This window comes from Chaetodon auriga, chromosome 5, assembly GCF_051107435.1.
Source record: "Chaetodon auriga isolate fChaAug3 chromosome 5, fChaAug3.hap1, whole genome shotgun sequence".
In the NCBI taxonomy this organism is placed as follows: Eukaryota; Metazoa; Chordata; class Actinopteri; order Chaetodontiformes; family Chaetodontidae; genus Chaetodon; species Chaetodon auriga.
Genome location: NC_135078.1, coordinates 18532848 through 18545213, shown reverse-complemented (window position 1 = coordinate 18545213; position 12366 = coordinate 18532848). Strand labels below are relative to the sequence as shown.

The following is a 12366-nucleotide window of genomic DNA, read 5'->3' as shown; positions in this document are numbered from 1 at the left end:
GCAGTTTGCTGATGTGTAAACCAGTGACTCCAATTTGAAAAATAGCAAAAATATCACAACCTCCTCCTCTTCTCCTCCTCTTCTCCCCTTCCTCCACCTCCTCTACAGCTGTGTTTACCTCATCTATTCATACTGTACCTGCGGAAAACTCCCCGGAGTAATTGCAGAGTCTGGTGGTTTCCCCTGCAGCCAAATCTCAGTCTCTATTTTTACATGTTGAGGAGTAACCTGGTTCTGTATAGATACATATTGATGCATGAGCGTTTCACCTCACTTTAATGACAGTTTTCAGGTGACACTATACTCCTGTATTTGAATAGTCACTGTGACCTTTAAACGTCTTGCTCCTTCAACTTTTGGTCTTTGCTATCACCTCTGGCAAGGTAGTAAAGCTACTCTGGGAAACTTAAAGATCAGATTTGAGCTCTCAACACAAATGCAAATTGCTGTGTGTATTTTTCTTCAAAATATTGTATTTCATTGGCATGTTTCAGACGTATTTAACTGTTCTCGAGTGTATTTGTTTGTAACTCAGCTGCTATGAAAATTAGGTCCTGTCTTCATGACTCCTGAGTGAAACAAAGTTAAAATATGGATTTCAGTGTCAGCAAAAACATGCAGCATTCGAAAACTGTATCACAGGGTGTCAAAGGTGCATGTAAACTCACCTGGATCACGCTTTAATTGGAGTATGGCCCATTGCCAGGCTACGCTGTGTATATAAATGCAAAGCATAAAAAGCTGCCTTGCACAGATAATCCCACTGAGTCCTCACCAAACTGGAGAGCTCATCCATCTTGTTTGCGAGTGACCTTACATTTCCTCCAGCGACAGATACAAGGTGGAGTTTAAGTCTCTACCCCCTTCAAGGCTGTTCTCTTTCCGTTGCATCGTTTGGACGGAAGCAGGCTGCAAACCTCAGGGATATGAGCTGCGACTGTCAGACACTTGGAAAGCAAAAGCATTGTTGATCGGTTGGAAAAGAAGTGCCACGAAAAAAAGAGAAAGGCAAAACAAAGCAGGAGTAGGTTTAACATGCTCTGAGGCTTTCTCAGACTGCTCTGCCCAATAACAGTGTTTTTCAGCTCAAAAGTTCTCAGCTGTTAGAAAGTTGCGAACTTAAATGGGGAGCTGCTTAAATATTCACAATCACGATCACAATCAGAGGTAACACAACACCGGGAGCGAGCTGACCTTCAGCACATCACTTTTATGATTCCCGATTATGATTTTGGTCTTCAGTAATTAATCAAACTTGAGCCAATATTAAACTGGTGCTTTGCATGTAGAGTACTTGTTCTGGCACATCAAATTAAGTGCTCCCTATTCACAGATACGTACATTGTCTGTGTCTCTAAAACTCAGCTGCAGCTGCAGGCGAGAACATTTTCCTTCACAGGCTCCAGCATCATTTTCAGTGGAGGGATTATTCCTCTTTATGCGATTGTATGCTATGTTGGCATTTGCTGATGATTTTATTGAGTCCAGTTTAATTGGATCAAACCTACGAGATGATGCGCTGCACTTGAAGAAGTCCCGTGTTAAGACTGGTACATTTGAACCGGTCTTCAGGAATCAAGAGGTCCCATGTGAGGTCCTAAACCCACAGCTGAATGACTCTGTAATAGAAAATATTCTGAGATTAATCGCATCACCCATTCACAAACCCATGATTTCCTGTTTTTGATTATGAAGATACTGGTGAAGGGTTTTACATCCCTGAAGTCCTGTGCTGTTCATTTCAAAAATGAACACGGTGAAATGGCAGGAGACTTTGTAATTGTAGAAAAGCAAAATCTGTTTAAAAACATATTCTCTCTTTGAGTCCTTTCAGCCAGTGGTGTTCATAATAATGTTCAGTACTCTCCATCTCATGTCTACTTCGCATAGACTCCATTTTACACACTTTTCATAATGGCCAATGAAGAGAACAATATATATCCAAGTTATTTTCTTTTTCCTTTCTGCTTCTTCTAAAATGGCTCATGAGTCCAACGAAACACATTAATTCCACTGCGTCCTTGCCTCTGGAAGGCATCAGCTTGTGATGCCTCACCACCAAACCACAGGGCTTTTATAATGCAGGGACTCTACAATAAGTAGATCTATGTTATTGGTGTTTTTCATGCTCTTTAAGGGTTTCGTTTTTGTAAACACAGCGGTAAAAGAGACCTTTAATTTACTTAATATGTTGACAAAAATGTTGTTTTCCTATCAAGACAAACTGAATGGACTGAGCTTAAATGCAAACATTATACATTTTGAAGCAGCTGTGTTTGTGCGCTGACAGACTGGACCAGAGAGGCTTTTCTCCATAATGCAGTCTACTTTATATGGACACTTTTTGCTGCATTGTTGGAATTTTTATACTAATTCTAAAGGACTATGACTATGCTCATGAGATTAGCACTGCTTTTGTTGTGTTTTCCATGTGGCTGACATCAGAGGTCGCTGCATACATACGTGCATAATAATTATTTTCAGCCCTGTTCACCCAAATGTAGTGAGAAAAATGTGCCCTTACTGTTCAATTGTATGCTGTTGAAACAGATTTTTTACTAATTTCCTTTCCACAAAGCCCATAATCTTTCCAATTCAAAAGCAATAATGAAAAGCCATAAAATTATTCTTCAAAGCAATAAAGTGCTCTTTCCACTCTTTTTAAGGTTGTAAAGAGCAGAATGAACCATTCTGATGCCCTGCAGTGAATTATGACACACACACACGTGCACACACAGAAATACGCATGCACACACACAAACACACCGTACACACTTCAGAGGACTACAGACTGTGAAATTACCCAATCAGAGGGTCTTGTCGGTTCTCAGACATTAGTCATCACACATAAGCTGAACTTAGGTGATACACACACACACACACACACACACACATACACACACACACACACACACAGTAAAGACAGAGGGGACTGAAAATTTCATAAAGCTCCATTAAAGTTAATGACACACCAAGTCCAAAGTAATGTGTTAGAAGACGTGTGTGTGTGCGCGCGCGCATGCACACACGCACACACGTACGTACGTGCATGTGCCTATTTGAGTGAATCATCAGAAGAGGTGTCAGGATGTGAATATCACAGCCAGCTTGTTTATTCTCCACTTTTCATTTTCCTGTGAAAATAAAGATTTATTGAATGTTTACGAGAAGCCATGTTAACAACAAGCACCTTAACTTCTACAAAACAATCTGTGGTTCTCACCTTGAGTCACTTTGACCCTCTTGTTCTTCTCGAGTGCAAGCCACAAGCACACACTTTACACGTACCCACAGTTTGCCCACACATACACATACTGAACAAGGACATGCACAGAAAAATGTAAAACATATCCAACAAACAGCACTTTCATCCCACATAGGGTGCAATTATGATCGAGCCAACAAGCCGTTAACACATGAATCTACAGTCTGGGGAATGTTGAACAGTAAAGTTGCTGTGCTGTAAAGTTTGTCATCCTACAGTCGTTGGTGCTGCACCGCATTTTTGGGCTAAAAATGCCAATGGTTATGAAAGATCTCTTTTCTGGAGTGAGTCAGTCCTCATAGACCACCTCTACAGTGTCTGTGCTGAATGGACTCAACTATGATTCAGCTAATCTACAAAGATACACAAAAGAGTAGGTTTATAGAGCATTTCTTAACTGATCAAGGATAAGCAAAACTCAATAAAAACTATTCTTAACTGTACCTTTCATTCACTTTTCCTATGTGATGAAGCTTCACCTAGACACTGAATGAGATACCTACATACTGATGTTATATCCTATTTGCTGAGGTCAGTTAAATATAGACACAGGGAGAGTGCAGAAACTGGCTCTGCTAGTACATTTAACCAAGAGAAAAGGAATGAAATGCCCAAGGAAGAGACACATAAAATACTGCTGCAAGTAAAAGTCTGACTGTGAGTTTACATCAGGCAGGAAATATAGTGCTAACACACAGATATACAGTCGCACAGTGTGGGGTAAAATATGCCTCCACTTAATGTTTGTTTGTAAAATTAAATTAATAGATCAATTTTCTGGAGGCCTAGCTGGAAGCCTGTCTAGGATCATCTTTATGACCCGAGGTGAAGATGCACCTTTGTGAATACTGTAAATATCTTCTTTCAGGTGAAGTACGGTCGTTTTGGCTTTGTGTGGGACGCGGCGGTGCTGGAGTACGTGGCTAATAATGATGAGGACTGCTCGTTCTACACCGTCAGCAACAACGCACCAGACCGTGGATACGGCATCGCCATGCAGCACGGCAGCCCCTACAGGGACATTTTCTCCCAGAGGTAAGTGTCATAACAGCAAACAACAGTCAGCAGCATCCTCGGCTGTATTTTATTTGATATTTAAAGGACATTTTTCAGATGCACATTGATGGAGACGCCACATTTTTTTCCATACAGTCATATTGTCTTGAGTTTTAGGTTGAGAAATATCCCCTACTTTTGAGACAAGTTAAGGAAAAAATGCATAACTTCAGGAGAAGTCATGAAAGTTTTTATTGCCCCAAATTCATTTCAGCCAAGTAAAAAATGGACACTCCCATAAAGTTTGCCCCTCTTCTTGCTTACAAAATCTCCTCTGTAGGTCAGACACCTGGAAAACAGCAGATTAAATTGTACATCTATCTTCTGGAGGAAATAGGCGAATGGCACTTTCACAACTTGCGTGCAGCTTGGTTGCTTCGCTTCAGCACAAACCACTGGTTCACGTTGAGGTTAAGCAAGTCTGACAACACTGCCTCACAAATAAGTCGTCAGTAAACAGTGTAGATGTATCCAAACTGATCCCAGCTGTTTGTCTTGTTGCTGGAGCACGCAGTGGAGGTTTTGTTTGTTCAAGGTATCTCATGGATCAGGAAAGTAACTGAATTTATTCTTATTTATCTGGTCCCTTATGACTATTTGGAAGCTCAGTAACCACACAAAGGTCGTTCACTCATCTCCTGTCAGCTGCGGAGCTCCTGTCTGCGCCCTGCTTCACAATGCTGAGTGTCCTTGTTTGTTTGTTTGTTTGCATTCATTTTTAATGCAATGCTGCGATATAAACCACATCACCAGATTGCTGGTTCAGTCGTATGAGGTGAAGTGTTTCTGTGAAGGCCACATAAGGATTGCTTGAATCCCAACAGAGTCATGTTGGTTTTATTTGTGAGCAAGCATGAGATCATTTCAAGAGGAGGGAAAAACAAAAATGTCTAATGCCTTCATTAAGCTGTCATAATTTATATTATGTAAAATAGTCTGTCAGTGTTGTTTTGTGTGTGTTTCATGTGCACGGGCCAAACTGTGAGAGCTTTACAGAGTGACTAGGCCTGTCTGTTTATAGCTCCATATCCGGTGGAGCGTTGCGCTTCAGAATATTGCCTATCATGGCTGTTATTAAAATAAACAAGCAATTAATTGACAGGCCATGTTTCCAATTCCCTCCGATTATTTCGGGGGCAATGTCACTCTCTCTGGAAGACAGTTTCAAACTCACACTGGTCCCCACGGTTCAAACAAAAACAGACAGAAATTATCAGGAGAAAGAAATAATTACAGAGGTGTAATTGTTTTGTTTTTCTTTGCTTTGATTTTGAGATTTTTCATCCTGACACTCTGTATTATGCAGATTAATGAAGCACAAAGAAGAGGTTTAACAGGAATTGTATTTGCAGTCATGCTCTGGCGGCACAGAGATGAATATTTTCACTCGGCTAGATTATCTTTGGTGGCCTGGTCATAAGAAGTCTGGAGGCTTGATGATTGCAGTTGGATTTGTGTTGACTGGTGCACCTCCATTTGTTCAAAATAAAACAATTGTTTACTGAGTTACTGTATTTTCCTCACAATAACTAGACCACCCACCACTGTATTTGAGCAGAACATAATCAATTTTAATACCAGTGATTGAATTGTGGATTACATTGACATTTCTGCAGGTTTCTGCTTCATCACAGTTATTGTTGAACACAGACACTCCACTGGACTTGTTTATACAGGCTTGAGGAAGAGAGGATTTTTGTTTTTAATTTGATAGCATTAAAAAAAAAAAAGGGGGAGTTGTTAATTTCTAAAGCAGTCAGTCACAATCTCTGTCCACAGCAACATGCCCAGAATGCTGTGATGGCACCTTTCCAAAATACTGAGGGGAAATGTTGTGGAACTAGAGTACAAACCTGAGTGTTATTAAGTCTACCAAATGACACAGACCGCAGTATCTACAGAAATGAGATGGGCATGATTTTGTTCTCATCAGTGGATTGCTGCACAGATCCCATCCACTGAAAGTGGATTTCTGAAGCAGTAACACACATTGCAGGGTGGATGGGGGAAAAACCGGCCACAAACCACTGCAGCTATCATCTGCTAAGCCTGCCTCACCCATGTGTTTGTTCACAGTGTCAGACAGTACAGTTTCAGTGTAAAGATACTGTAGCTTCTGCATCAGAATATATTGTCATTATTATTGACATTTCTTTAGTCTTTTTCCAATTGGTATTTCATGTCTTGACATGAAATGGCAGAAGAAAAATATTGACTACAGCCTCGGGCTTTTCTGTTTTTGGTTTAGAACACGTTCTATATGAAATTCTGTGTAAGGCCTCAGATTCTGTCTATCGCAACATTTTTCAGGATAAGTTGCTTTTTATGGCTTTGGAGTTGGTTTGTTCTCAGACCGTTCTTGCCATTGTTTTCAACTCAAGTACTTTAAAAGGTGGTCTACAGGGGTCAGTATTGGGTCCCTATGTATTGACTTTACATCCATAATAATTTATCTTTTATGCTGATGATGCCATCCTGTATTACACCAACCTGCCTTCCCCATGCTTGTTTTAAACTCTAATACAACATATGCAAACTGTTGATGGCCCAACTCCTATCCATGCCCTCCGTGGTCATGTAGCTGATATGGTTACAGCAGTATAAACACTGAAGAATTGTTTGGTATCAGATTGTGACACAATTGCCATGTGGTTTATATGCTTTTACTGAGATAGAGCTCTGTTTCTGCTTTTAAAACTTAAAATAACAAATATGCTATCCATTATATTTATCTATGGAGGATACTGGATTATACACACCTTACAACTATCATTTATTCCAACAAAGGTTTCAAGTTAGAGACACTCGTACTTCTGAGGAACTTTAAGATTTATAATGATATTTCTAATTGTTTTTAATTAATGTATCTGAAAAGAAAAGAAAGACAGGACTATTCCATACCATAAAGAGAATACAAACATGAGTGAGTGAGGTGATACATAAACACTGGACCAATAATCTATTAAGATCCATTAAGTCAGTGATTGAGTGGTGTGATTGGAGAGGGAATCAGCAAATTCTGGAGAGTACTTATTTGTGTGTGTGTGTGTGTGCGTGCGCGCGCGTGTGTGTGTGTGTGTGTGTGTGTGTGTGTGTGTGTGTGTGTGTGTGTGTGTGTGTGTGTGTGTGTGTTTGCGTGTGTGCACATTCTGCATATTTGAGTGTTTACTATCTGCAGGTCCCCGGAGGTAATATGAGAGATGAAAAAGAATTTATTTGCTTTGACACTTTGGAGAGAAAGAGAGAAGGGCAGTGTCTGTAGAAATAGACAGACTGCTACAGCTTCATCATTTTCTACCACTTTGTTTATTATGAAGAAGCCATTGCCAGAGCACAAGTGCAGCACCACTGTCTGTCTGTATTTTCTGTTTGTGTGTGTGTGTGTGTGTGTGTGTGTGTGTGTGTGTCGGGATCTGGGTGTATTTGTCGGTACTGTCGAGCAAATTATGTGCGGCTGCGTATGTGCTTGCATGTGTGTGGGCGCTGCTGTTCAGTGATTGATGGAGACAGCCTGCAGATTTACCAGAGTCAGAAAACAGCAACGTAAAGGGCTAGTCCGCTAATTTAAACTGACAGCTACTGACAAGTTGTTTTGAAGTGCTGAAGGGGCAAGATTGTTAAAAAATAAAATAAAAATAAGCCCTCTCTCCCAGGCATATATTATTTTTGTCTGTGCGAGTCTGCAGGCGTTGATGTGAAAATTTCAAATAGATTTAATCCATAGGAGATGGACATCTTGAGGGTGCTGCAGTCTAAGACGATAAGATGCAGGCCAGACTTTTTGTTGTGCATACTGAACACGATTACGATTTACGTTTCGATTGCAAGACAGATGAGGTGCTTCTTTGTTAGTGATTGTGGTCAGAACTGCAGAATTTTAAGTGTATGGAGTGCAGCAACTTCAGTAAAAGTAGATGATAAATGTCAGTGGGAATAAACATTTCAGAGGAAATGAATTGTATGCTCATTAGTACGCTATCATACTGCAGTGTTGTTTTCCTAATAACTCTACTTTTCAGTTTAGGTTCACATTAGGTGAGCAAAGAGGGTTACATCCAACATATGAATCTGATCATGGTCACACCACTTGTTACATAAAATTCACCAACAAAGATACATTCATATTGTTGTTTTATTACCTGGCTGCAGGCAAGGGTGGCCTCAGGGCTGATAGTTTAGTGCTTCTAAAATAGAGCCATGGTACGCTGTATTTCTGTGGGGACCATGGCAGTGAATGTTGAATGGTACGCTTGAGGGCTCAAATGACGTACACTAGAGCGACAAATCATTGCCGCAATCACAGACACATAATACCTCAGAGAGCATGGGTTAGATTGCTGTTGTGAGCATACACCACATGCTGGCTTCATTCTGTAGAAATGACATTAGCCTGTTAGCCTGTGGCTTGTCATTTCCTGGCCTGGGTTGAATGAAAGTAACCACAATAAAACTATTGCCCATCAGCACTGATTTTCTTGGAAAATGAGTTCCGATTTTGGCCAGCTATGCGGGACTGAACTTTCTGAGGGCTCGAGTCAGAGAGGGCTTGATTAAGTTCATAACTGTGTTGTTGAGGGTTTCACGTGAGTAATGTGACAGTGTAAGAAGGAGTCATTTACTGCCGACCTCAGCTAGTATGTCTCCCTTATTGCCACTTTAAACACAGTTTAAACACACAGAAGTGGGAGCAAGGTCAAGGGATATGCATCCTGTATGTGTCAACAATCAGCACTGTTTATTTATCTTTCCTTCCATCCCAGTCTCTATGATGCAGACTTGCCTTTATTTCAGTCTTAAATCCAGCAATCTATGCATCCATTGTTCATTGCTCCCTCCACAGCCTTACCTTACCTCTTTCATGCATTTATTTCATATCCTATCTGGATGATAAATTGAAGTCCCACCACAGTAAGCAGTGTGTTACCAATATGAAAGCAGCCCTCTACTAAAAGCTGTTTTTTAAGTGATACTAAAATTCTTTGGGTCCCAGTGAATACAAAGTAAAGTAAACTGTATACGACTCATAAAAACAGTTTGTTTGTGGTGCTTTCGGTATTCTGCCGAGCAGTTTTCTTAGCAGAACTCGTGACAATAAAATTGTCAGCAATAGTTAAAAAACTTGATGAACTGACTTGTGAAAGTTTGGTTATTGCAAACCTTGAAGTGAAATTTAACGAATCGTGTAGTGGAGTTTTATTTTGGAAATGTATATGATCGAGATAAACTAAATTGCACCATTGAAGGACACATATAAAGGCCTTTAAAGCTGCCTTTGTGCATGTAAATCTTAGATTTCAGTCCCAGCAGAAGGGCTGTAAACAGAGGCGGGCTTGGGGTACTGGGTCTCTCTCATAAAGGCATATTTGAAGAGTTTGTTTGGGTTTACTGTAAATGAAATGTCTTAACTAGACAAGAGCAGTCAGTACAGCAGATACATTGATCTGACCCCCCCCCAAAAAAAAAAATTTAATTGTGATCAGCCAGTACAACATCATAAAAATATATCAGATCAGACTTTTTAAGGAGCTTAGCTGACTGTGTCAGTCACACATGTGACAACTCACTGTAGTTACTATACCTACAAAACTGATGATATAATTAATGCCCAAAATCAGGTCAAGAAGCCTTTGTCTAATATCATCATTAAATATAACATTTAAAACATCTCAATAACAAAACGATTCATCACTTTATTAATAAAATAATCAGCAGATTAATTGATACTGAATTATCATCATATTTGTGTGATAAATAGCACATTTTCCCTGAGGAGAGCTGTGCCTGTAGCTTTTAAAGTTTGTCATTTATCACATTTGCTAAGTGATATCTGAGCAGCACTCACTGGCTGGTAGAGTGGAGCTTGATAGCCCACAGCTTGTGTAACACCTTTGTGAATGTTACTGCAGTGAATTTTGCCAGCCAAACTAAACTTGCCTTGAGCAGCTTTAGTTTGCTTACATAGTAGTCTATTATACTGTATTAGAAGAATAGCTCAAGTCTTTGGGACTCTGGTCGAAAAAATACACTTTTCTGAGAAAAGTTTTGTTTAGTTGCTTCGCAGCTTCACTTGCTGTTCTGGTTTGGGCGCCCCATGGAGAAAGGAACACAGTCACTTCAGTATCTTGTCAGGTTTTTTATTCTCTCTCTCTCGCTCACTCGCTCTCTCTTTCTTAGACGTTAATCTATTGTTTTGACCATTTCTATATATGTCATATGTATTATTTACTCCAAATTCAGATTTCTATTTTGATCCCACGGGAAGGAAAGAAATTGCCACAATAAAAGCAGAGTGGAAAAAGAGATACACTGTGCGACACAACAATCACAATTCCTGTGAGTTCAGTCAATGCATAGACCCTCGACGTGGTTCAAAATTAGCTCTTAGATTTCAGATTAAAACAACTGAGATTCCTTTGTTTTGAGAGGGTTGCACCTTATTTTGAATGCTCTTTGTAGTGCCACAATACCATCAGCTACGTGCACAACCTATATAAGGCTTGATCAAGGCTCCTGCTGAAGAAGCCAAAAGCTAAAAAGCAAGTTATTTGATTCACCATCTCTCCCTCTCTGTCGTACGTACACACTCATTCACGCAGTCAGCTCAAGTTAAGCTGGAGGCTCTGGAGCCTTCAATTTCCAATCCATGGAAATCACTATCCATGGGGGAAAATAATGCAATTTTCCCAAGGGTGGTGAGCAAAGAAAGAGGGATTGTGTGCGTGTGTTTGTATATGCGTTCAAATGTGTGTATTAGTGTTTCTACAACAGTGACATTGTTCCAGATGACAAAAAATTGATTTAATGTCATGTGTCAATCTACTGTTGCTCTCCTTCTCCCTCCGTCTTTGTCGAAGCTTTCTCACTCAAAAGCTGCCAGTCTTCTACCAATCTATCACAGTAAAGCTCAACCCACACACTTACTGCATTCATTAAATCATTATTAATCATAATTAATGATGGGGATGTGGCTCTCTCTCTCTGTTTCTCTTTGGTTGTCTCTCCCTCACTCTATCGATGTGTTAATGATGGTTAATGACTGTTTAACTTCTGTCTGTTGTTTATCATAGTTCAGCTTGATAATCGGTTCCAGTTCACCCACACACTGCAGCTTAATGACGCTTAATTGAAAACTTTGTTGACAAAGTGTATGACATTGAACCCTGAGAGTGCTAATTGGAATAATTAAGCTTTGCAAACTTTACTTGAGGGACCAAAGATTCATGGGTAAATGACCTCCCTTACCTCTTTCCTTGAGCTTCGATATTGTGACACACTGTTAATTGAAAGGGCAAGATGTTGGCTCGGTGATTAGCAGTGAGTGGCTCACAGTAGGAAGGTGTTGTGTTGGAACATTGGCCCTGCTTGTTTCCTTGTGGTGACCTGTGCTCTTTGTGTTGTTATGCCTTTCAAGCAGTGCATGTTGGGATACCCCCCAGCAGGTCCAACTGTGGAGCTGTGGATATGAGTTGTACCTCCATTTAAGTTAGTTCTCACTACTTTCACTAATTTCTTGTCTTACCAAAGACGTGATGCATATAATGAAGTCTTCGGCACAGACAAACCTTATGATATACAATCCAGTGCTTGGATTCACTTTTCATGCCTCCCTGCTCATGACAGCCGTAGCCGGAGGCATTATGTTTGCAGATTGTCTGTCCACCTGTCAACCCGTCTGTCCATCCATCACATTCTTCTGAACATGGTATCTCAAGAAGGTCTGAAGGGAATTTCTTCAAATTTGGCACAAATGACCACTTAAACTCAAGGATGAATTGATTTTGGTGGTCAAATGTCAGTGTGACCTCCCAAAACATGCTTTTGGCCATAACTCAAGAATTCATACGCCAGTTATGACAAAATTTCACACAAATGTCTCACAAAGTGATGACGGTTTATATTAAAAAGTCAAAGGTCAACTTCACTGTGACATCATAATGTTCTGCAAAAACACTTTTCTGGCCATTATTCAACACCATAACTCAGGAACAGAAGATTATGACCATACCTCTCAAATGTGTCTGGGACAGCTAACATCCTTGCTGCTC

At 40.2% G+C, this 12366-nt stretch overlaps 1 protein-coding gene across 4 annotated transcripts in view; it reads left to right on the top strand.

Moving 5' to 3' along the window:
• The window catches only part of grid2 (glutamate receptor, ionotropic, delta 2), a 468077-nt gene that overhangs the window by 433171 nt on the left and 22540 nt on the right, over window positions 1–12366 (top strand). For all 4 annotated transcript variants that reach the window (XR_013077212.1, XM_076731585.1, XM_076731586.1 and 1 more), the window contains exon 14: window positions 4134–4300. Coding sequence is in view for 3 of the 4 variants with exons in the window: in XM_076731585.1 (XP_076587700.1) it covers window positions 4134–4300 (167 nt within the window). In the remaining variant the exon portion in view is untranslated. The remainder of the gene's footprint in view (window positions 1–4133; window positions 4301–12366) is intronic.